Raw genomic sequence first — 23,610 nt, 5'->3', positions numbered from 1 at the left:
AGCCTTCACCCCCGCCAGGCCTGATCAGCCATGTCACCCCAGGCATCTCCCGATTCACCCCTCAATGTGCACAGAGCACTGCTAGGCTGAGCCCAAACCACACAGCCCCACTGCCCAGCACAGCGCCGCGCGGAGAGTGGCTGCCGAATAAAGGATCACACGGGCGGATGGCAGGATGACAGGGTTTCAGACAGGAAGAGGCACAGTCACTGTCCAGGAAGGAGCGAGTGAGACTCTTCTGCCAGACCCGACTTCACCTGGCTCTAGGAGGCTCAGCAATTGACAACAAGCACCTCACTCATTCCTGGAACCGCTCAGCTCTGGGACCACTCAGTGTGGAATGCTCTGGCTTTGGGGTGGCATCAGGAAGGCTGCGGACACCTTCAGAACATGGGCTCAGGCTCTCCATAAGTACCTGTGGTTGGGGGCTGATGGACCACATGGACCTACATAATAATGAGGCACCCCCTTGTCTGAATAGGAAGATGTGAAATTGGCAGGGGAAGAGACAGAGAAAGGCTTCTTTTCTGGGGCTTCCTGAAGGGACAGCCACTTACTTACCAGTTCCTTCCTGAGCCAAGCTATAGCTTCGTCGATGCTCTCAAAGCCCTCCAGCTTGCCAGTGGGCGGGGGCCCGGCGTCCTGGTTAGCCCTCCCACTAGATGGGGGACGCGGCCTGAGTGCTCTGGTTCGCAGCAGCGAGGGTTCCTCCTCCGCCGAGCCCCGCTGCTCGGCCGCCGGCCTTGGGAAGGGCCACGTCTGCTCCTCCAGCCTGGCCTGCCACTCCAGGTAGGAAGGCCTGCGGGTCTCCAGCCTCAGTTTTTCCGTGAGGGCTTTCAGGCTCCGGAGGTGGTCATCTGGAGGTGGGGTCGTTCCTGCCGGCCCTTCTTCCCCACCGGCCCCTTCTCCTACTTGGATCTGGGGCACAGACATTCTAGAACCTGCCCGGACAGCCAGACATGAGAGGTGGTGGAGGGTGCCGAGGGATTCTTGGTGGGCAGCAAGGTCGGGTCCTGCTCTGGAGGGGTCTCATCCAGTGGGGGCCAAGGCTCCCGAGGGCATCGCTAGGAAGGGCGCGGCTCCTGGAGTCCAGAGGGGGCGGAGGGGACCTACACAGCGTCCTCTGGAGCAGCTGCCGACGTTCAGGGCTTAAGAGGCTTCCTGGAGCGCTGTGGGCGCCATGCTTTGCAAGAGCAGGAACAGACAAGCATTAGCAGGAATCTTTGGGGGCAGCTTTGCCAAGAAGATCTATCAGTGCTGGAGGGGCAGGCAGATCAGACTCCAGTGGGGATGCAGGACGGACCCTGTCCCCTTCGCAGGAAGGGCAGGCGGCGGGAAGCTGCTGGCTGGTGTGGGACCTACAGGAAGGATTGGAATGACGTCAGTGCTGACCCCTCCCTTGGACGCAGCCTCAGGAGGGGACGCGGAGGCTCAGAGAGGCACAGTGCCTGAAGTCGATGCAGGAAAGAATGGACTTTGTACAGTGTCTTACCATTTAGGAAATGGTTCCACCCCTATTATCTCATTTAATCCTCCGTGTAAGTCTATAATTACTTATTTTTGTCTCCATGTTATGCATGAGGAGTCAGAGTCTCCAGAGGTTACAGGGCTCACCCAAGAGCTCCCAGTGATTAGTAAGGACGCCAGGCTCAGGTCTCTTTGAGCTAAGGCTGCCAGCCGGAGGGAAAGGCCAGAGACCCCTGACTCTGCCCCACCCTGCCCACTACAGCCCCTTCCTACGCTCTGGTTCCTCAGGGCGAGTCCTACCGCACACCCTCAGCTTCTTTCTCCAAGGACAACACCTTACCTCACCTCGTCAGAGCAGAAAGCAAAGAAACCTGCAGAGAGAAAGCAGGCTGCACTTGGGTGGATTGTTAAACAGAGCGAGGCCATGACTCACCTCCTGCAAAGATGGTTCTCACGTTCACCTAATAGGCCCACACAGCAGCAGCTCCAGGGCTGGGGCTGCAGTTCTCCGATCCGGCTTGGCCTTCCCACCCCCACGGAGGAGGTGAGAGCCAGGCCCTTGCCCCATCACAGGGAAGCAGGGAAGTAACTGAGGCACAAGCAGGCCCTGGGCTCCCAGCCTCCACGTCCCACAGGGTCTGGGCAGGTGGAGGTGGGCCATCAGAGTGGGAGAGCTTTCACTTCAGCAGAGAAGAGGAGTCCTTGGTTTTCAGGGTGAGTTTTGAAAATCTGTGGGAGGGCATGCAGTTGGGCCAAAGACTGCATGTAACTGGTATGTAACAACGTCCAAGATAAAGCTTACGTGGGGGAGAAAAAAAACAATAAGACATCTTCAGCCTGGAGAGGACACTTGGTATGGAAAAGGTAGGGAATGAAGAGATTTGTATTGACCTGGATGTGGCTAAGGAGGAAAGCTGAAACTAAGAGCTGTGATTGTGTGTCTAGGGTGATGGGAACCAGGCATGGGGCGATGGTGTGAGGGCTGGGCCGCTAGGGAGGCTGTGGGCTCATCTCGCGCCTGGGCTTGGAGTTACTCAAGAGCAGAGCCTGCTGTCTCTCTGGACGGTTCCTGCAACCCTTTCCTGAGATGGCATCTGACCAGAGGGATGTACTGCCCCTGGCTCCAGGAATGAAAAGAAATCTTCCCCCTACTGATGGCAGAGAAACCTAGTTCTCACCTCCAGTCACACAGCTGAGAATCCTCTGAGGAACCTCCACAACATGAGTCCCAGGCCTGTCCCAGGGGTCCTGGTTCAGTTCGTCTATAACCAGACTCAGGCATCAACTCAAAGCTCCCCACGTGATCTGAGAGGACCAGGGTTGAGAACCACTAGGTCTTGAGACAGAAGCACAAGACTTGGAATCAGATTGCTCAGCTGTAGGTGCTTCCAGGCTTGCTGAGCCTCAGTTTCCGCATCTGTAAAACAGAGGGTGATAATACCAACCCCCTAGGTTTGGGACACTGGCTTGTGTGGACTTTCTGTAGGTGTAGCACAGCCTGCAAATGTGGGGTATTCTCATGGGGGCCTTCCATGCAGCATCACTGTTATCCAGGCTCCTCAAGAATCTCTCCAAATCTAAAGACCCATTAGCCTCTGTCTGGGGCCCCACCCAGGCACCATCTGCCTCTTTCCTGAGGTGTCAGAGTCTGGCTGGAGTGTGCCCAGGGTGGTTTTACCCTACAGGGCATCCTCCACTGACAGAGGAGCGCTGGCAATTTCCATCGAAGCCTTTTAAGGAGACAAGCCCTGAGATCTGTGAGCAGAAGAAGCTACTGGGACGTCTGTCTGCCTCCCTTTCTGCTGGCTGCACCCTCCCTGCAGAGGGAGGACCTGTTAGGAGGCGTGCTCCTTCTGGGGGAAGCAGCTCTGACCGCTGCTGTGTAGCTGCCTCCTGGGGTCAGGGAACTGATTTTAATCAGCGGTTTCTGCATCAGTTCCAAGAAGACCTGCGAAGGCGGTGTCAGGACGACTTGGCAGTATGGGCAGGAGCGTCTGTGGGAGTCAGCCCGTGCTGATCCCCGATCGGCTGAGCGTGAGCACAGAAGGCGCCCCGTGTGTCTGTCCTCTCCCTCAAGCCCCGTGGCTGCCCTGAGGAGCAGGTGAAAAAGTGAAAGTGAAAGTCGCTCAGTCGAGTCCAACTCTTTGCAACCCCTGGGACTATACAGTCCATGGAATTTTCCAGGCCAGATACAGGAGTGGGTTGCCGTTCCGTTCTCCAGGGGACCTTCCCAACTCAGGGATTGAACCCGGGTCTCCTGCACTGCAGGCGGATTCTGTACCAGCTGAGCCACAGGGCAAGTGAGGAGCAGGTGGTGTCCCCCTATTTCAAGAATGGGAAGATGGAGCTCAGGAAGGTTGAGGGACTTGGGTCAGCCTCCTCTTACTCCAGGGGGCATAGGCCTTGGCATCAGTCCCCCAGGGGCCCAGTTCTGTAATCTTAGGCATGTGGCTTCAGACCACTCCGCGCTTCTGTGTCTTCTCCTGACAAATGGGGAGAATCAGGACTCCCTATGTAATTTGCTGGGCTTGGTGCAAAATGTAATCAGGGCACCTTGTTACAACCTAGTAAGATTGTGGGACTTCCCTGATGGTCCAGTGGTTAAGAATCCAGCTTGCAATGCAGAGAATACGGGTTCAGTCCCTGGTAAGGGCATGAAGATCCCACCTGCCGCCGAGCAGCTAAACCGGAGCCCCTACTACTGAGCCCCGAGAGCCACGACTAGAGTCCACACGCTACAATGGAAGATCCCATACGCTGCAACTAAGACCTGAGGGGCAGCAAAAGAAAAAAAAAAAGTACTAGATTTTCAAGACAGGGACAGCAGAGCATGAACCCAAGGACAGGGCCCTGTGGGGCTGCCCAGGTCTCTTGCTCGTGAAGCTGGCCCCAAGGGTAATACTATCAACTTTGTAGGTCATTATGAAAACTAGGCAAGGTGACAAATATCAAGCCCTTAACAGTGCCGGTCTACAGTAAGCCCAAGACAAAGTGACATTCGCTGGGGACTTGGCAAAGTCAGAGATCCCAGGAGTGAAGCCAGAGAATGCCGCCAGAACTAGGACCTGGGACATCCAGAAAAACAAGGCTGGACCGTAATCCCACCAGGCCTGGGCATGCCCCGCCAGGCCGCCACTGAGCTGCGAAAGAACCTGAAGTTCCTGAAGCAGAAGATCAGCCCTGGGGGCGCGTGAGCTCCTTAGTAGTGACGTGTCAGCACCTGGGACCCACACCACACACAGGGACTGCTGTTCAAACACGCTCCTGGCTCACTCTGGGCCCACGGTGGCTGCTACAAAGGATGCCCTGCCAGCCATGAGCTAATGCCCTGGCTGCTGGGGGAGTCATGTGGGTGCAGCCCAGTCATGCGGCCAACATCTCATCCCAAGATGACCTAATCTATCCTCCTGGACGACTTCCAAACCCGCTTCCTAGACGGGCTCTGAGAACAGGAAGGATGCTGAAGACCCATTCTCTCTCATCTCTCTCTCTCTCATGGGACACTTGCTCTCTCTTTTTTTAATACTTATTTTTATTTATTTGGCTGTGCCGGGTTTTACTTGCAACATGTGGGATCTAGTTCCCTGACCAGGGATTGAACCCAGGGCCCCTACATTGGGAGCATGGAGTCCTACCGCTGGACCACCAGAGAAGTATCCCACTCCCTCCCTATTGCCCTGTGTTTTTCTAAGAAAGTCTCAGTCACTCTCTCCCAGTCTGGATCCCCAGGCTCCAGTCTGCTCCTTCTGGTCTGGGGCTCTCCACGAGAAGGGACTCATTTCTTCTCCAACACTGAATCCCGGGCCCTCCCATGCCGTTGTGACTCTGCACAAGCTAGTTCCCTCAGCCCGGAACGCCCTTTGCTCCCTTCCACAGCTCATTTCTCGGGAATTTTCCCCCCTCAAGTTTTCCTCAACTTGCCCACACTGCACATGCCCCCGCAATGCCACGAGACCACATCGGGGAAACAATTATGTCATCACAGCAACATTAGGTCACATCTCCTTGGAGCAGCTCTCGCCAGGTGTTGTTCTAAGAGCTTCACGTGCACGAACATGTTCAGTCCTCACAATACCCTCATGAGGCATGTATTATCACCATCTCCATGACCCAGATGAGGAGACCAAAGCCCTGAGAGGTAGAGTAGCCAGCCCTGGGTCACAGAACCAGCTGAAAAGCTGGGAACTGAACCCCTGTGGTCTGGCTCCAGGTTGGCTCAAAACTGGGCTCAGTGGCCCTCTTAGACCACAGCACTTCTACCAGGAACTTTCTCCATGGTCTCCTCCACTGGCCTCTGAGCCTCTTGAGGGCTGACTCTTGGAAATGAGGGGGACAAACAGTTCATTTGGGGGGCCAAAGCATATAACTGAGGCCTGAGCAGTGTCATAAAATAAGATGAAGACAAGAGGACACTCTCCCCCACATTTCTATGTGTCCCTTAGATGGGGTGCCGCCACCTCAAGTTGAGGCTGGATGACTGCTGTCCACTCAAAGAAGCTTTTACTGAGTCCATCTGGAGGGACTTCCCTGGTGGTCCGTTGGCTGGAACTTTGCCCTCCCGACACAGGGGGCCCAGGTTCGATCCCTGGTCAAGGAACTAGATCCCACATGCTGCAACTAAGAGGCAGGGCAGCCAAATAAATAAATATCTAGGGGAAAAAAAAAGACTCCAGCTGCATCCATAGTTGATTGTTTCCTAATTTACAGTCTACTATGGGTAATGCTTGATGCGGATGCAATAAGAATTTTGCACATGGGTAAATTTACACTTCTGTTGCACCTTCTAGTAGAAGTGTTCTTGTGCCTCAACTGATATGCTCTGGTTTTCCCTGGGGTGATACCTGCAGCACCAGCTCTTTTGCACACGCATGTGAGGCTGGCTCTGGCCTCCAGCAGCAGAGCACTGGGTAACATACAGGAACCGGAGTGGAGAGGAACAGCCCCTTAAGGCATCCCATCCCGGCCAGGTCTGCCTTGCTGAGGAAAGTCAGATCCTGTGAGGGCCTCAGCCGCAGTGTAGCCAGTTCTTCAGTGTGGAAATGCGCCTGCAGAAGACAGACCCAGCTGCGGAGCCCTCTCCCGGGGCCGCACCTCCGGCTCTGTGTCCACTGCTGTGCCGGCCGCTGCCTCTGCTCATCTGCCTTCTACCTCTGTGGCTCTCAGACTCCTGAGTCAGGCTGGACCCATCAGTCCCTAAAGGAGAGCCTCCCTGTGGCTGTGTTTTGCGTGTGATGAGGCCTAAAATACCTACCAGAGGGACTCAGGCCCAGGGCTGACGGGCCACCTAAGCAGGACAGGAGCCGCAGCGCCCATTCTGGCTTTAGCCAGACCAGGCCTGCCGGCCACCTCCCAGCAGGGCAACACCGTCCCACCTTCCACCCACAGGTCTACCCTGAGAGCAGGTCAGAGGCTGCCGGGGCTGAAGACAGAGGGACCTCTGCTTCCTGCTGCAGATCTGTCCTCTGGGAGGGGGGATCCCTCTCCAGCAGGAGCTGTGAGACTTGGGTCTCGGCCCCTGTTTTGGAAATGAAGTAGTTGCAGTGTCTGTCTCACAGCCTCCCGCAGGGCTGAAAGGACAGAGTCGGGGAGAAAGCTCTGTGGTCCGCACTTCACAGTATGAACTTCCAAAGTGGCTGAGGCCACGACTCACACCTGAATCTTTTTCTTTCATCTTCTAAAGCAGCGAATGCCTCTTTGTTCCAGGTGAGTGACAGGTCAGTAGCTGTGGGACACGGAGGGGGAGTTGTGATGAGGCTGGCTTTATCAGTATGGGGTTTCATCATAAAACCCTGATGCTTATCTTAAATGGAGAGCCCAGGGCTGGGCCTCAGGACTGACCTCCGGTGGCTGATGGAGGCTGGAAAACCCCATCTGTGCTCTGTAGACTCGTGGGAGCCCTAACAACCGGGGCTGAGCGGCTGGGGGACACAGCCCTATGCCCCTTGGAGCGACCCACAGTCTCCAGGGCACTTCCAGGAGCTGCCAGAGAGCGCGTTTTCTCACCTCCTCCAAGGTTGCCATGGTGACCGAAGCAGGCGGGGCCACTGCTGGTTTGGCCCTGCACGGATCATCTTTCCCAGCTCATCTGTATTCCTGGTCTTGGTCAAAGCTGGTGTGGGGAGCACCTGAGGTGGGGAAGACATGGTGCAGAGACAGGACCCTGGGTACCAACTGTGGGTGCATGGTGGGGGCGAACTGCGTTGGATATCGTGTGTGAGAGTGTCTGTGTGTTTGTGTGCATGCGGATGTGTGTGTGTGGTGGGGTGGGCTTTATTGCATGTGTGCTCTGGACGTGCACAGTGGGGAATGCTGGTGAGGACAGTGGGGTGGTACTTGGGTTCTTCGCCTCCACCCACGATGTACCTCAGGGGCCACAAGCTGCCACCAGGAGAACCCTCCACTCACCACTTCCAGAAAGCCACCCTTTGGCTGCCTAGATCACTCCTGCCCCAAACCACTGTGAGACTCCAGCCACTTCCTCTTAAGACTCCGAGACTGTGCCCCCCACCCTCATGCCTTGCTCTGTCTGCTGACTTCTCCCTGATCTCACACCACCACTCAGATGCCACCTCCACAGATGCCGGCTCTGACCAGCCCACTGGGATGTCCCTGCTTCCTTTTGCTTTGTAGCTCTTCCCATTCACATAACTAGGATATTACACATTGATCACAAGTGTCACCGATGGGAATGTAGGCCTGAGCGTAGGGACTTCGTCTTGTTCACTACTGTGATCCTAGCGGTCAGAACAGTGCCTAGCACATAGTAGGTGCTCAGTAAACTTGATGAACAAGTGAAGGAGTGATAGGATGAATGAAAGAAGGAAGACTTTCTGGACAGTTGGTTTTATCCTTTTGTCCATCACTGGTCCTTGCGGAACACCCTTCTCCTCACTGGGTCTAGAGCTCTGCTTTGAAGCTCATCTGAGGGCTGGTCTCCTCTCCAAAGTCCTCTAGGAAACCCCACCTTCCAAGCCATCCTCTGAATGTTCCCAGCACTGTCACTCACACTGCACCCATGGCCTGTGTGACCTTGAACGGTGAGAGTGTCCAGGCTCCCTGGCCACCATCTAGCTCCTTGATGGGAAGAACCTTCCTTTCTCTTTTGTGTTCCGAGTTCTGCAAACAGCGGATGCTCATTAAATGCTGAGGATGGCGGTGCTGTGAACCAGTGAACAAATTCACACCTCCAGATGGTTTCCTGCCCAGTAGAAGACCCCCTGCAAGCTCAAGGTCAGAATGTTTCTAGTGAGTCTGAGTGGGGAGGGCAGGGGTGGTTTAGGAAGCTGGTCTCAACTCGATGTTTTAGCCTTTCCATGTAGCCTCCTGTTTGAATTTGACAAGTCCCTGAGCCTAGTTCAGACACCACCTCATTCTACTCTATAGTCCTCTATCCCAATGGACAGGGTGGAAGGATGCTGGGGGATGCTACATTCCTCACTCCTCACTGCCTGCTCCAGGGGTCCCAGAACTGCTGCTGGGGGAGGGGAATGGGTCCCCCATTTTGGTCAGGCCCAGCCTGGGTGGGAAAGAGGCGTCCCTGACCTGGGAGTCAGCTCCAAGGACCCCATCTCCACCCCTACCAACTCGAGCGACTGTGGTGACTCACTTCCCCTTAGGGTTTCGCTTCTCCCCTCTGAAATGCACGGTTTGGGGGCAATGGCCTTGACCCTTATTCCTTGCCAATAAGCACAGAATCTAGACCACAGCACCCCATGAGGTCGTCACCTTGTCACCAAGTCGCACTCACAGCGGGTTGGGACAGAGGAACCCACTCACCCGCGCTCTCAGGCGTTTCTCCCAGTGAAGTTTGGTTTGCAAGTCCTGTGCTAATGGCTGCACCTCAGGCTATCACTCAGAGCTCCCTTGTCCACACCTGAAATCACAGGAGCCATCACAAACACTGGGAAATCACACTGCAGTTTACAAATGTTTCCCCATACTCACTCGAAAACCTGGGGTGGAAAGACCTTCCTGAGAGTATAATAGCAAAGCCACAAACCAGAGATGTTGCAAGACTTGCCTGGGGTCACACAGCTCCGTTCGGGGAGCTGGCTGGGCTTGGGTCCACATCTTCTGGCTCCAAGTGGAGCTTCCAATGTCTAAAATATGGAGAAAGCTTGCTCTGTCTCGCTGGGACGTTGTGAGCAGGCAAGGATCTATAAAAATACTTGTCAGGACTTCTGTGCTTTCAAAGAGCTCGGGCCACACTGAATAATTGATGGGCCTGCTCCCCGCTGCAAAGAGAGGCCACGCAGGCCTCCCGCTGAGGCTGGGAATGGAGAGACCTTTCCTATCGTTTTCCCCAGTGAAAGAGGTGGCCGAGGAAACCTCCGAAAAAGACTTGTGTGTCCCCATGAGTGGGGGAGAGGTCCTGGCTCCCGGGAGCCACAGATGTAATTTACTGCCGGGCTGAAAGGAGAGGAGGGGCTGCTGGGCCATCCAGCATCCCCGCCACGGTGTCCCTTCCAAGGCTGCGAGGCCCTGGGAAAGGGCTGCTCGACTCTGACAGGCGGTAGAAAGGTGCCTGAGAATCTGAGGGTCCCTCGGGGGGAGCTGGGGGGATTAGCCATGGGAAACACAGAGTCCGAGGCAGAGGTTCTCCTCCGTGAGAACCCTGACGAGGCAGAGATGCGCAGGAGGGGTGAGGCAACCCGTCGTTGCCCGGCCGACCGCTGCATGTGACCGTGGGGCTCTTCTGGCCAAAGGCCATGGCAGCGGGGATTAGGGGGCAGAAAGCAGACACAAAGTGGCCTTTAAAGCAATTTGCAGAGATCAAAGCCGAAGGCTGTCTGAGCAGACACTCTGACTCTAAGAACAGGGAACGTTTCACAGCTGAGGATGCAGGAACTGTGCCTCCTCTCCCGTGGGGTGTGTCCACCCCACCCAAGGGTCCCCGAATTGGCATTTGTCTCGGCTCCCAGACAAGTCAGAGGTAGGACTATCTGAGTCCACAGGGTTACGAGCTTCAACTTCAAATAAGCAGAAGCAACCAGCTCACGCTCAAATGGGAAACTATTGGGATGACTGGTTTTCTGTTTCACTCTGCATCCAAAGTTCCAAAGCCTAATGGTTTGACAAGGACTTCCTAAGGAGTTTCACTAGCTTCTGCATAGTCTGGGTGCGCTGACTTCTCAGGGGGGTGAAGGGCCCTCAGAGTTTCCCTGTGTTTGGGCAAGGCCTGTACTAAGGATGTGTGGGAGCTCTATCTGCAGCTCCCCCAAAGCACAGCCCTGCACCCTCTCTGGGGCCCTGGGCAGAACAGAAAGTAGGATGTGTGACTTTGCTCCCCTTTGGTGTCAGCGTGAGCTGAGCACAGCCAGATGCTGAGCTGCCTGAATTCGCACTTCACAAAGGGCAGGAATCAGGAGTTGGAGAAAGAAATGGAGAAAGAGATGGAACAGGTTAGGGATGAGGCAGGGCTGGGTGTTGGTGGATGTGGGTTGATAGCCAAGCCCTGACACTAGTTCTCTGACCTTGGGATCATAATGGAATCAACTGCAAAGCCTTGGAAGGATCTGATGAGTATATGTGAATTCTTAATTATGCCTCTAGTAGGACAGTCCCCTCCCGCCCATGACAGTGCTTGGCTGGACTCTCCTTGGCTGCCAAACCACTGACGTTAGCTCACACGTCTGTGTGCCCCAGAATTTGCAGAATATCACTCTAGTGTCAGCCCAGAACTGTGGGTTGCACATGTGCCCTGTTCTCTTTGGCAACTCTGGTCAGACTCCGCACGCCTCGAGAACAGAGCTATTGTCTTATGCTTCCTTGGTGAGATGTCAATGATTGATCTTAAAAAACTTCACAGACATGAGATGTTCCGTGTGGTATTGCGGGGCCAGCTGCAACCAGCTGCATTCAACAAGGGACATCCCAACCCCAGCTGGGAGCCTAGTGTAGGGTTCCCCACTCGAGAAGGGACTCTGGCAAATGCTTGAGTGTCTTTCTTACTGCTCAGCACCAGACATTTAATAATTAACACAGCAAACATTAGAAATGCATTCTCGTTGGTGAAAACAGAGGTATTCAAGATATGCTGGCCAAATGAATTTTGACTCATGAAAGGGCAGGGAGAAAGAATCTGGCAAGACCTCGAGGGAGGTATGATCAGGCCTTCTAGAGAGATAGATGACTGTGAGTTGAACCAAGCTCACAGAACAGGCCGTCTGACCTCTGCTGGACCCATTTGCAAATAAACAAGTGTTCGAAAAATGTCTAGCTGGGAGGCAGAATTCCGTCTGAGGCTTATTTTCATTCATCCTGATACTGAGGTTTGCGCTCACCTCATAGTTTTCAGTGGCTGCCATCAAACAAGTAAACAAACAACAACACAGCAGAACCTGAGCGTCTGGGCCAAACCCGTGGGTCAGTAAAGCGATGTCTCTGAGTCGACACACAGGTAAATGCTCACGGGATGGGGGAGACAGCGCGGCTTTAACTTGATGATGGACAAGGATGACGAGTGCCTGAAGTGGCCTGCCCGGTCAAACATCCCGATCTAGAACCTTCCTGTGTACTCCTCACCATGTACCACCCGGCTGGCCCTTAACGGCCCAGCTCACACTCAGGCCTGGCTGGCTTCCTGGAATGAGGAAAGGCTGTTCAGCCTTCAGTGAGCCTGAGCTGTGGCTGCAGTGGAGGTCCCTGTCTGGGCCCATTATGTCCCTGGAAACCAGCTCTGAGTTGGGCCTTCCAGGTCCCAGGGGACAAGCCTGACGACAAAGCCTCTGGGAATACATAAGCAGCTCCCACATCTGAATCAGGATACCTGAGGGGCTCTCTAGCCGTCCTGGAGAGATGGCCTGGAAGAAGTGGGGCTCAGTCTGTGCCTGGGAGGAGATGAACCCCACCCCTCCCCGGGGCTGTGTGAAGGCTGCTGCCCAGGGGCCAGGAGTGAGGCGGCCCATGATGGTGGGGGGTTCACTGTCCCCCTACCCTCCTGGACGGTGTGCCCACAGGGAGAATAGCTCCTATGCTCCGCATTTCCTTCCTTAAGGAGCTTTTCATGGGCGAGTGTTGTTGTGGGTTGGGGGGGGCATGGCTGTTGGGCGGCATCGGGAGGACGAAAGATTGGTATGGGGCAGAGCACACTGCTACCTTCTCTTGACAGTTTCTCTGTCTTCCTTTCTCTTGCCTCTCCAGAGAGAAGTATGGAGGGGTAGAGGAGGGGGGCGCAGGGGAGGGGGCAGCGATGGGCTTTCCTGAACCAGGGCAGCTGTCCTAACCATGCAGAAGCTGACATTTGCAGTCTTCCTAACTCACGTTGGCAACTTGAACCCCTGGGGCAGCTTAAACTCTACAGGCTGATGACAAAGTTCCTTCTAACCACCTTGCCCACCTCCAGATCCTTCCGGGTCCACTTGCCCACTGCCCTCTGTTTGGTCCATGCACACCCCCTTGGGCTCTGCTTCAGAATTTGCCTTCCCTTTCTTTCTTCTCGCCCCGGGTCCAAATCCCAGAGTGCATGTTAAGAGTCATCCTGATTAATCCTAGAAGATTTCCATTTCGTGAGTGAGAACTCCCTTCCCGCCTAGTCAGGAAACTGAGATCAAACTGCTCCAATCATCATCCATCCTCCACCTTTGCAAACAGCTCTATGTCCCAGGCAAACAAAGAGCGACTGTTGGGGGAGGCATAGCTCCCAGAAGGTTCTGGGAATTCCAGACACTCCTGTGGGGCCAAGGGAGTTTTCCACGAGCAAAATTTACCTAGAGAGTGCCACCTGCATGCGTGAGGAGACTGACAAGCAGTTTCTTCCTCACTGGGCTGGGGCTCGGTGGATCTCTCTCAGCAATACTTAGGCACTGCCTGAATTTACTTCCCTGCCACAGTCCCTCTTGGGAAGAGGTCAAGCTGGTAGATATGGAGGTGGGACTGTTAATTTAGTGGAATCCCATGCATGTAATTAGGAGGACAAGACAGGAGCAAGAACATGAGAAGTTGGGGGTCTTCGACTGGGCAAAGAGGAAAAGGGGGTGAGGGAGGGCCCTTTTCTCTCTTGGCTTCAGGGGAGTGGGATTGAAGCCACCCAGGTGGAATGCAGAGCCTGGCTTCTCTCCTGGCTCCACAGGGCCCTTGAGATGGCCAGGGACATTCCCAGGACACAGGAGAAGCCCCGCCAGGCAGCCTGCTTTTCATCTGGTTTCTTCCCTCTCTGCTCAGATGTTCAAAGCCTTCCTTTGAGACCACTGTCTTAGGAGTCAGGCATGTGGGGCTGAATCTCTCTGCTCTTTCACCAGTCCCACGAGCTGCACCAAGTTACTGAGTCTCTTGGAGACCTGTTGGTAAAATGGGGGCATAATGTCTCCTTGAAAGGCGATCGTGAGGATAAAATGGCCAGTGTGTGTGCAGGGTTCTCAAGCCATGCCCGATTGGCAAATGCACTCAGGGAAGAAGAGCTGTCCTCACTGTGCACTCTGAGTACAGCTCCTGGCTGCTTTGCCAAGCCCCTTAAAAACCCGCCAGCAGAAGCTCCCACCCCGAAGACATGGCTAGGCAGAGGCGCCCTGGCCATCTCTGCTCTCCCAGGACTTTGCCCAGCTCAGCATCCCGCCTGGAGGGCGGTAGCACTGTCTCTGGGGATGGGAAAGGAAGCTGCTTTCGAACCACGCCTCCCTCAGGCACTCTAGGGATCTGGCTCATTCCACCTGGGATTCACTGGGGACCGCTGGGAGCTGGTGGAAACAATCTGGGACAGTGCGGCTGTGGGTTTGAGACGGTGGCCTACCAACCTGGAAACAACCCACCTTCCAAATCTTCTCAGGAGAAACAGGGAATGAGAAATGGATACAGGCAATATGGGATTTAAAAAAAAGCAGAACAGTCAACGTGACTTGGTGCACACAGACATCCGCCTCCTGGCCACAGGCTATACAGACCTGCCCGCCTTCTCTCAGTGAGCAGGAGTCAGCCACAGGGCTACTCATTCTCCCAGGCCCTCCTGGCCGTGCAGCTCTCTCTGACCACACTGACCTCGGCCCTTCAGAGCACTCTCAGCCCCAAGTGCCCTTGGGTCACTTATGAGTTAGGGACTGCATCCTTGGGACAGGAACAGCCGCATCACTGAGCCTGAAGTAGACAGAGGGAGCCGGTGGGCTTGGAGGCGACCAGCCGGCGGGAGTAGACCTGCAGAGGCTGAGTGGGGCGCCTCCCTTTCATGTCTCAAACCTCAAATCTCCACCCAGATCTGATCCCTGGAAGAGGCCCGCTGGGATGGGAGAGATGCACCCACCGTCCCACTCCCGCTGAGGGCAGCGAGCCCCCAGGAGCGGCTGAGGTAGGACCTCACCTCCTGCGGGCGCGTGCGGGGCGTCCACTCCAGGGTGCCCTGAGGTGGGTGCTCCAGCAGTTCCCGCTGCTCCCCTCTACCGCCTGATCTGGGGACCTGCGGTGCCCCGAGAGCCCCCTCCCCTGGCGGCGCCGCAGGCCACCGACAAACCAGCTCTAGACCGGCCCCCAGACCTGGGATCATCCCCACACAGCCGCGAACCCACCTTCCCGTGCGCTCCGAGGCCCCTCCCGGGGTGTCACCAGGTCCCCGCCTTCTCCTTTCGAAGTGGGCTCCCGGCTCCTCCGCAGCCTCTGGCCCCGGCTTCGGGGCTGAGTCGGCTTCTGCCGCCCTTTCTCTCGTGCTACGGCGAATTCTCAGCACTGTTCTTTTTTTAAGGGACTTTTTTTTTTTTTTTTTTGCGTTGCGTCAGGGCGGTTGCCTGGCGACAGCGGAGCTATTCCGCCGCGAGTCCTTTCAGCGGAGGTCCCCTCCAGCCTCTCATTCAAGCCTCTCCGCCCGGGGCTCCGGGGACCGGGACGCGCCGGGTCCTAAAGCCCTTCCAGCTTCTCGTTCCCGGCCAGGACCTCAACCCGAGCAGCCGAGAGGAGAAGCAAACCGCACGCGATGGCCCAAACCCTAGACGAAACCAAACCCAAATAGACTTTAAAAAAAGAAAGAAAGAAAAGAAACCAAGGCGGTTTTCCTCCAAGCGTGGCAACGTGGCTTTGCCACTGTCAGCAGTTTGCCTGCGTGGAGCGGGCAGGAGAACCCCTTTTCCGGCGGTGTCCGCAAACAGGGAGCCTCCACGCCACCCGCCAGCGGCTTGAATTCCAACCACCAGCAGCAAGGCCTGTACAGTGAGTGCGCAGCGCGTGCCACACCATCACAGCCCCTCGGCGGGTCAGCTTACAGAGGAGGAAACTGAGGCTCGGAGAGGCTAAGTAGAAGCAGGTCTTCCAGATCCGTCTCCCAGACCAGTCCGGGGACTGGGGGGCGAGGGGCGCGGGGCGCTGCCCTAGAGCTTGTGTTCCCCCCACTAACCACAGCTTGCCTCGAGGCACAGAATGCTAGGTGCCGTGCCAACCACTGGGACCACTGGAGATGGGTGCCCTTGCTCCACCAGAGCCCAGAGCTCCGGGCACCCAAGACACATACAGGTCTGCAACCAGGGCTGCTCCACCCAGGCCTTTAGATCAGTCCCGACTGCAGACAGGGTACTCCCGTCCCTGGTTCTGGCTCTGGTACTCCAGAACCTGGGGGCAGGGTTCCTCCTCTTCCTGTGATCTCCCGCCCCAGGGCTGATTACTGGAAGTTAGCCTTACCCTCAGGGGCAGCCTGGACATGGTCAGGTTCTTTTCCTAGACTCTTGACTCTTCATTGTGGGGTCCTTCAAAGTTATCTCATCTCCCATGCTCAGGACAGTACTGGAGATGCAGGGCAAGCATCTTTATTTCCAGGGTAGATGTACACACTGGGGAGCGGGGCTGCAGAATGGCTTGACCCAAGATGACTGGCCTTTTCTGTGGGACTCAGCTCCCAAGATGCTTGAGACCCTTGTGCTGCCCTCTGGTGCCCGTGACCCTCACTGCAATTCCCCATCTGAGCCCTGTTCTGCTTCCTTTCTTCCTCTTTCACTAGGACTTCCGCTAAGGATTTTGTCAAAGGAGACACCCCACTAATGGGAGCACCTCTTCATGCAAACAGGCTGATGGTGCTAAACTTGCAAGTGTTCTTGAACCGGGGCTTTCTGGAGAGTCCCTGGCATTGACCCAACCTCTTGACTCTAGCTCTTAAATATGAAAAGTGAAAGTCGATCTGTTGGGTCTGACTCTTTATGACCCCATGGACTGTAGCCTGCCATGCTCCTCTGTCCATGGAGTTCTCCAGGCAAGAACACTGCAGTGGGTAGCCATTCCCTCTTCTACCGGATCTTCCTGACCCAGAGATCGAACCTGAGTCTCCTACATTGCAGGCAGATTCTTTACCATCTGAGCCATCAGGGAAGACTTCATATGGATCCGGTCTTTCCACTTCTTTCCATCCCCTCTGCCACTCTCCTGGCCTGTGTCAGCTCAGCTGACTTACAGAACTGTAGCATAGGATCACATATAGCCATCCAAATAAAATTCTCAAAAAAACCCTGATGACACAGGAAAATGCTAATGATCTCACACTAAGCAAATAAGACTGGAACATCAAATGTTGAGGTAAATAAGACAGTATGAAACCTTTAATTCTAATATTTAATATTCAATTATTTTATACAGGTAGAAAAAAGATCTGGAGGAGGTATGCAAATATCAGCTGTGGTTTTTTTCTGGGTGGTGGAATAACAGAATTTTAAATTTCTTCTACAGACTTCCAATAAATTTCCATAGTGAATTGTTTTTGTAATTTGCAATATTGAAAAACACTGCTACAAGGAGAAGAGGGCTCTGAGCTTGGGGTATGAACCTGATGTCTCCTGCTCTGAATGCCTTTTCTATGAGGAGCTGTGAGGCTGGGCTGGAGCTCAGAGCAGCAGGGTTCCCTCGGGGCTCTTCCCCTCCAGTGGCCGTTTGGACCACGGGACATTGGGCTGGTCCAGGAAGTGCCTGTCATTCAGAGGCGTTGATGCTGGCAACGGTAATGGCTCTCTGCTGCCCTTATCTCTCAAGAGGGTTTGACTCAGGCTGAAGCACAGAAAGGAGACGAGGACCAGCTTCCCATCCTGTCGGGAGCCCAGGAGGTCAATGAGTGTTGATGGGTGGCTTGCTCTGTACCACCCGGTGCCAAGTGTCAGGTGTGGCGCCTGACACTTATTGATGTAGGGATTAATTGACAAAGAGCATGCACCTTAGAACTAGAGTTCGGGGTGGGGGGGGGGTGGTGGTGACAGAGGCCATCTAAGCCCAGATGAGGAGGATAAGGGAGTTTGCTAGGAGAGGGGATGGGAGGCCTGACAAGACCAGAGAAGGAGCCACATTTGCAAGAGTGTGTGCAGGCCAGAGGGGGCTTGACCACCACCGAGAGGAAGCATGCAAGAGCACATGATGGGCCAAAGCGAGGTCTTTGAACACGACCCTGAAGGCAGGGGATTAAGAAGGTCTCTTGTCACAGCTTTTGTGTCTTAGAAAACCTGGCTTGATGAGGGGACAAGACAGGAGGCAAACAGACCAATAAAGAGATTGTTTGCACCTTTCCAGGGGTGAGACATGTTGGGAGTTCGGGCCCCCAGCAGGGAGAGGCTCATAACATCCCAGGTGATGCTGGGCCATGGGGAGAGCAGTGTGGGGGAAGAGGCCCAGCAGGGATCTGGAGGCAGGCAGGCTCAGGTTCAAGTCCTGGCTCTTCTGTGGCTGGTGTGTGCCTGTGTAGAGTCACTCAGGTTTTCTGACTGCAGCTACTTCATCTGTAAAATGGAAATAATTTTAATAATACTAGCCTATAGATGGGCAAGAGGGCCTGCCTTGGCTATATGCTTTAGATAGCCTTCATCTGGTCCTCCTCCAGGGAAGAGGGCCATGAGGCCAGAGGACACACCCATCCAACTCCATTCCTCCCCTCTCCTGTGCTCTAAGTAGCCAGGATCTGGGAATTTCCTCCCCAGACGGCCTGCCTTCCGGCTTGTGCAGGCCTCTTTCTTGGACTGGGGTGGACTCTCAGGATTGGGTTTTCCCTGCTTCAGCACAAGGGCCCTCAGGGTAAAAATGAAAGAAGGAAGGCCATGGGTGGGGCTGAAACCTCACCTCTCTGCCCCGGTGTTCTAGGTGTCCAAGATGTGCAATTGAAACCTGCCTTTGAGGTTGTTATAAAGATATGTTTGTCCAGGCAAGAGGAAAGAACAAACATTATCTAATGATTTGTTAGCTTGGTTTACAACTCTCAAATATTTGGATACATGGCATGTGGGCCTCCATTTATGCCTTGGCTTTAGACCTCTCAAACACTGAGGGTGGGCCTGATGGTTTGTTTAAGAAGCCCAGGACATTACACATATCTGTGAACTCTCGTCACCCGGTCACTCTCCTCTCCACCATGGCATCTCCTGCAGAGTTTGCACTTTGATCTGAAGAACACTTGTAAGAATCACCATCTGAAAGATGATGCAGTGTATTTCCAGGTCAGGAGGAGAAGGGGGCAGCAGAGGATGAGATGGTTGGATGGCATCACCAACTCAATGGACATGAGTTTGAGCAAATTCCGGGAGATGGTGAAGGACAGGGAAGCCTGACGTGCTGCAGTCCATGGGGTCGCACAGAATCGGATGCTACTCAGCAACTGAACAACAACAACCAGTTCAACCTCAGCTGCAATGAGGTCTCCCTGGGCACTCCCCGCTCTGGAAGGAAAGCAGAGATGATGACACTTAATGACGGGCATGAAGCAGCCTGCTGCCAGGATACAGCCTTCTAGATTCTTCATCTGGAATATCATCTCACTGCCTCTGAACTCTGGAAAGAGCCCTGGATAGGAATTAGGAGATCCAGGCTCCAGTCCTGTCTCTGTAACTAATTAGACTTTTGTCAAATTCCTGGAATGAAGGGTTCAAGCTCTGGCACGTTTGGACCCAAGATTCCACTGTCTTCCCCACTGACGGAGTAGAATGTATCACGCTAGGCAGAAGACAGGACCAGAAACTGCCAAGTGCGAGGGTCTGACGGAATCTGCCAGTCTGGATGAGCAAGAGGTCAAGGCCAACTAGATGGGTGAAAAAGAATCCTGTGGGTTTGCTGTGAGGCTGGGTGAGACACAGTCAAGGCTGCATTCCCTATGTCCTAGGGAGAGCCTAATTGTACTCTGCCCTGCTTCAATCTGGGGTGGAAGTAGGGTGAGGTGCTCCTGGCCTGAAGACAGGATGAGAATGTCTAGGGCCTGCAGTAGAACTCTGCACCTTATGGAAGCTCCACCCGATTCTCAATCGCTTCATGATCTCAACAGTACTCCTAGTGGCTTTATTCTTTATTCTTTTCATTTCCACCAGCCAGTCCCTGATGGTACAGAGGCTAAGGATGGGTATCTGGAGGAGAAGTCGTCATGCATGGGGATAAAGTTGAACTTGATCTTTCTTTTTTTTTTAATATAGTTCCCCATGCTATACAATAAATCCTTGTTGCTTATCTATTTTACTTTGTTTATTTAAATTTTTTTTTGGCCGTGCCATGTGGCATGTGGGATCTTTGTTCCCCAACCAGGGATCAAACCTGCGTCCACTCCTGCATTGGATGCATGGAGTCTTAACCATTGGACTGCCAAGGAAGTCCTGAGCTTGATCTTTCTATCACTAAGAAAACTGAGATCATAAACATGGGCTTTAGAGGCAGAAACAGGCCAAGTCAAAAAAGAAAATGCTGTACTTATTACCCATTAGTGGGCAGGGTTTCTGGGGGAAGAAGTTCTCTGGGTCTTCATATTTGTCCCCTTTCCAAGAATTATATACCTCAAGGACAGACCTCTCTAACTTCCCTATACTAAACTGCTCAACTAAAATCAACACGAACTGATTATCCCCATGGAAGTTGAAGCAAATGGATTCACGCTTTCCCTGCCACCCAACCCTGACCAGCAAGGTGGGGATGGAGTGTACGGAATACCCAGTTCTGGTTTTGGGGACCTTGGATCTGGTTCTGGCTTTGCCACTTGTTATTGGGCTGCTTTGGGCAAATAACTAACCCTTTTGAGCTTCCATTTCCCCTTCTATACATCAGGGGTCACAATACCTATCACCATGGGTTGTTGTGAGGATTAGAATGAATGTGAATGCTTGCCTATAAAATGCCTTATGTGACGTTTGGCACAGAGTAGGCACCCAATAAAGGATTTTTTTTTTAACCATGTCTGTGCACCAACTGATCTTCAATTGTGCCCCATCTGAGAAGGGTTATGCCTGTTGCTCCTTCTAGTCTAACCCACAGCACAAGCAAATATTAAACAATCAAGCTGACAGGGTTCCAGAATGTCTTAGCTGCCTTATTTGCCTTCCTTGAACACAAGGTAGCCCTGTTAGGAACCTGACACTAGGAAAACAGGATGGAGCACAGAGCAGACCACATCCCCTGTGGTTCAGCCGCAATCCTCAGGCCAGACTCAGGGCACTTCCTGGCAGGGATGCAGCCGGGACTTGGCATGTGCGGCTGCGACTGTCCTGACTACCGTCTGATGATTTGGACTGTTTCTGGCCCACAGAGAGAACTAGAAGTGGACAGAGAAAGGAAAATAGATGCAGGCACCCAGAGATGGGCTTACTGATGCTCTCAGGGATGAGGGAGACCAAGGAAAGGGTGACAGTCGGTAAACACACAGAGCAATCACTTCTGCAGGCCGCCCTCCCGCCGGCCGCCCTGCAGAAAGTGAGTCGCCTTCAGGTTAACATTTCTTGATCAGATCAAAATGTTTAGTGAACAGAATCAGCCCTCCTTGAAAATGGTTGGTTGCAATGATACCAATAGGCTTGTGAGAAGGAGGAGGAAGAAAGTGAGGGTGGGGAGGGAGGGAGAGGGAAAGGAGAAATAAGGAGGAGAAGGAAGAGGAGGAGAAGGGGGTAGAAGGGAGGAGGAGAAGCAGAAGAAAGGTGGAAAACAGAAAGAAAATACTCAGAATAGTGCTGTGGCTTGAAACTTGTATGTTGAAGTCCTAATTCCCACTGTGATGGCATTAGGAGATGGGGCCTGGGGGAGGTGATGATGTCATGAGGGTGGAGCCCTCACTAGTGGGAATAGTGCCCTTATAAAGAGACCCTACAGAGCTTCCCTCACTCCTTCCGCCCCACGAGGACACAGCAAGAAGACACTGGCTACGAACCAGGACGTGGGCCCTCGCCAAACACCAAATCTGCTTTGATCTTGGACTGCCAGCCTCCAGAGCTGTGAGACATAAAGTTCTATTGTTTATAAACCACCCAGTCTGTGGTATTTTCTTAGAACAGTTTGAATGGACTGAGATGGTGGGAAACATTCTCCATCAGTGGCCTAGTGTGAGTGTCCGGGACTCTGCCAGGATGAGCTAACAGCCTGGCTCTGCCCCCTGCCCCCCAGGAAGGCGGCCCTTGGTCCGTGCAGGCCAGGTGGTCTAGCTGTCCCAGGAAGGGTCGGTCAGCCTGGGGCTGGGGGTCCTGCACCCCATCCCCTGCTGTGGGGCACCCCGACCTCAGGCAGACTCACCATACCATACCATCTCTCATCATACCATCTCTGTAGGATCCACTCTGTTCTCTTTGGACCCGACCTCAGTTTTCCAAGCCAGTTTCCCCTGTGGGCATTTCTGCATCCTTGCAAGTTAGGACTCATACACGGAAAAGTGTGGATTATGTTTGAAGTTTTACAAGGGGGAACATTAACCTGTTGGCAGTTGGGAGAAAGGAGTACCTCAGAGGAAGTTTAAAATCCTCCCACTGCCCCGCCTTCCACCCATGCCCGCAAAAGTGGCCTTTCTTACCCTGAAGTCCACCTATGCAAGCAGTGCAGTCTTGTGGCACTCAGAGCCTAAGAGAGATCAGACGGAGCCCAAAAGAAATCAGGCAGAGGCCAAGTTCAAAAAACAGCTAACGATCCATAGAGAACATAGAGAAATAGAGAAATGTACGGGCACCAAGGACGAAGAGGAGGAGGGGGATGAGCTGGGAGATTGGGATTGACTTATACACACTACTAGGTAAAGATAGATGATCAACAAGAGCCTACTGTGTAGCACAGGGAACTCTACCCAATGCTCTGAGATGACCTAGATAGGAAGGAAGTCCGAAAAAGGGGATATATGTATATGTCTGACTTCTCTGCTGGCTCAGTGGTAAAGAATCTGACTGCAGTGCAGGAGATGCGGGTTTGATTCCTGGGTCATGAAGATCCCCTGGAGGAAGAAATGGCAACCCACTCCGTTATTCTTGCCTAGAAAAATCCCATGGACAAAGGAGTCTGGCGGGCTACAGTCCATGGGGTCAGAGAGACTCAGATACAACTGAGCGACTGAGCACTTGATATGTGCCGTAGAAACTAACACAATATTGTAAAGCAACAATACTCAAATAAAATTAATTTTAGAAATTAATCTTAAAAATGAATTAATTTTACAAAGTTAATGACCCAAACTTTTAAAACATCTTAGTCTTTTCTACATTATGTCTTTACAAAAGACTTCTTGCCTTCAGAAGAACCATCAGCTTTCCACTCACATACAAACATGCCTATTGAAATACATCTAGGACCTGCAAAAACACTAGGCTCTGGGCTATAGATAATTACACTTGTATCATCTACTTAAGCGATGAAAGGGAGCAGAGAAAATGTTTAATAAATCTGGTCAGATGTACCTGTTTGCAGGTCCTAGAATAGATCGATTCTCTAATCTTCACTTACGTGTATTGATTCTATTTCCCCTTTCCCCAATAATCACCCCTCTAACTCAGATCGGTGCCCCTCATCTATGCTTCCCTATCATCCAAGACAAAATGTTGCTCTAACACTTCACCCTGAGGTCACCAATCTCTTGTCTGTCTCTCCTAATCCTAGTAGAGTCCAAGCCTGTGAGGTCAGAGGTGGCGTTTTATCTTACACTGGACCTAGTGCCAGTACAGGGCTGGGACACAGAGGGTGCACAATCAGTGATGCACGGGTAAGTGAACAAACCAATGAATGAACACATGTTCTCATAAACCCTGGTGCCTAGTCTCCTCTGCCAAAGAAGGCATGGAAGGAAACGAACTAAGCCAGGGGTGCCAGAGTGTCCAGGGCCACAGGTGACAGGGTGGGTGATTTGAGACCTGGGTCGTCTGTCCTAGGCATGAGTGGATATGGCTCCTTTAGTTCATCTCCACCATGGTCTGGCCACCACTGGCCTGCCTGACATTGACTTACAGAAAAATGACAGGGGATCTCTCTCTCCATTGTTATTTTTTTTTA

At 53.4% G+C, this 23,610-nt stretch overlaps 1 protein-coding gene across 8 annotated transcripts in view; it reads right to left on the bottom strand.

Moving 5' to 3' along the window:
• FAM167A (family with sequence similarity 167 member A) overlaps window positions 1-15,580 on the bottom strand; it is a 30,505-nt gene extending 14,925 nt beyond the window's left edge. Inside the window, exons 1-6 of one of the 8 annotated variants that reach the window (XM_043891018.1) lie at window positions 14,961-15,580; window positions 9,244-9,340; window positions 7,471-7,592; window positions 2,646-2,884; window positions 1,808-1,838; window positions 562-1,358 (exon numbers count right to left, since the gene is read on the bottom strand). In XM_043891018.1, coding sequence (XP_043746953.1) covers window positions 562-933 — 372 coding nt within the window. In that variant the 5' untranslated portion in view covers window positions 934-1,358; window positions 1,808-1,838; window positions 2,646-2,884; ... (1 more) ...; window positions 9,244-9,340; window positions 14,961-15,580. The remainder of the gene's footprint in view (window positions 1-561; window positions 1,359-1,807; window positions 1,839-2,645; window positions 2,885-7,470; window positions 7,593-9,243; window positions 9,341-14,960) is intronic. The other 7 variants (XM_043891013.1, XM_043891019.1, XM_043891015.1 and 4 more) reach the window with 7 other exon arrangements.
• Between the last annotated feature and the right edge of the window lie 8,030 nt (window positions 15,581-23,610).

This window comes from Cervus elaphus, chromosome 29 (genome assembly GCF_910594005.1).
Source record: "Cervus elaphus chromosome 29, mCerEla1.1, whole genome shotgun sequence".
Taxonomy (NCBI): Eukaryota; Metazoa; Chordata; class Mammalia; order Artiodactyla; family Cervidae; genus Cervus; species Cervus elaphus.
This window is presented reverse-complemented; position numbering and strand designations above follow the sequence as displayed.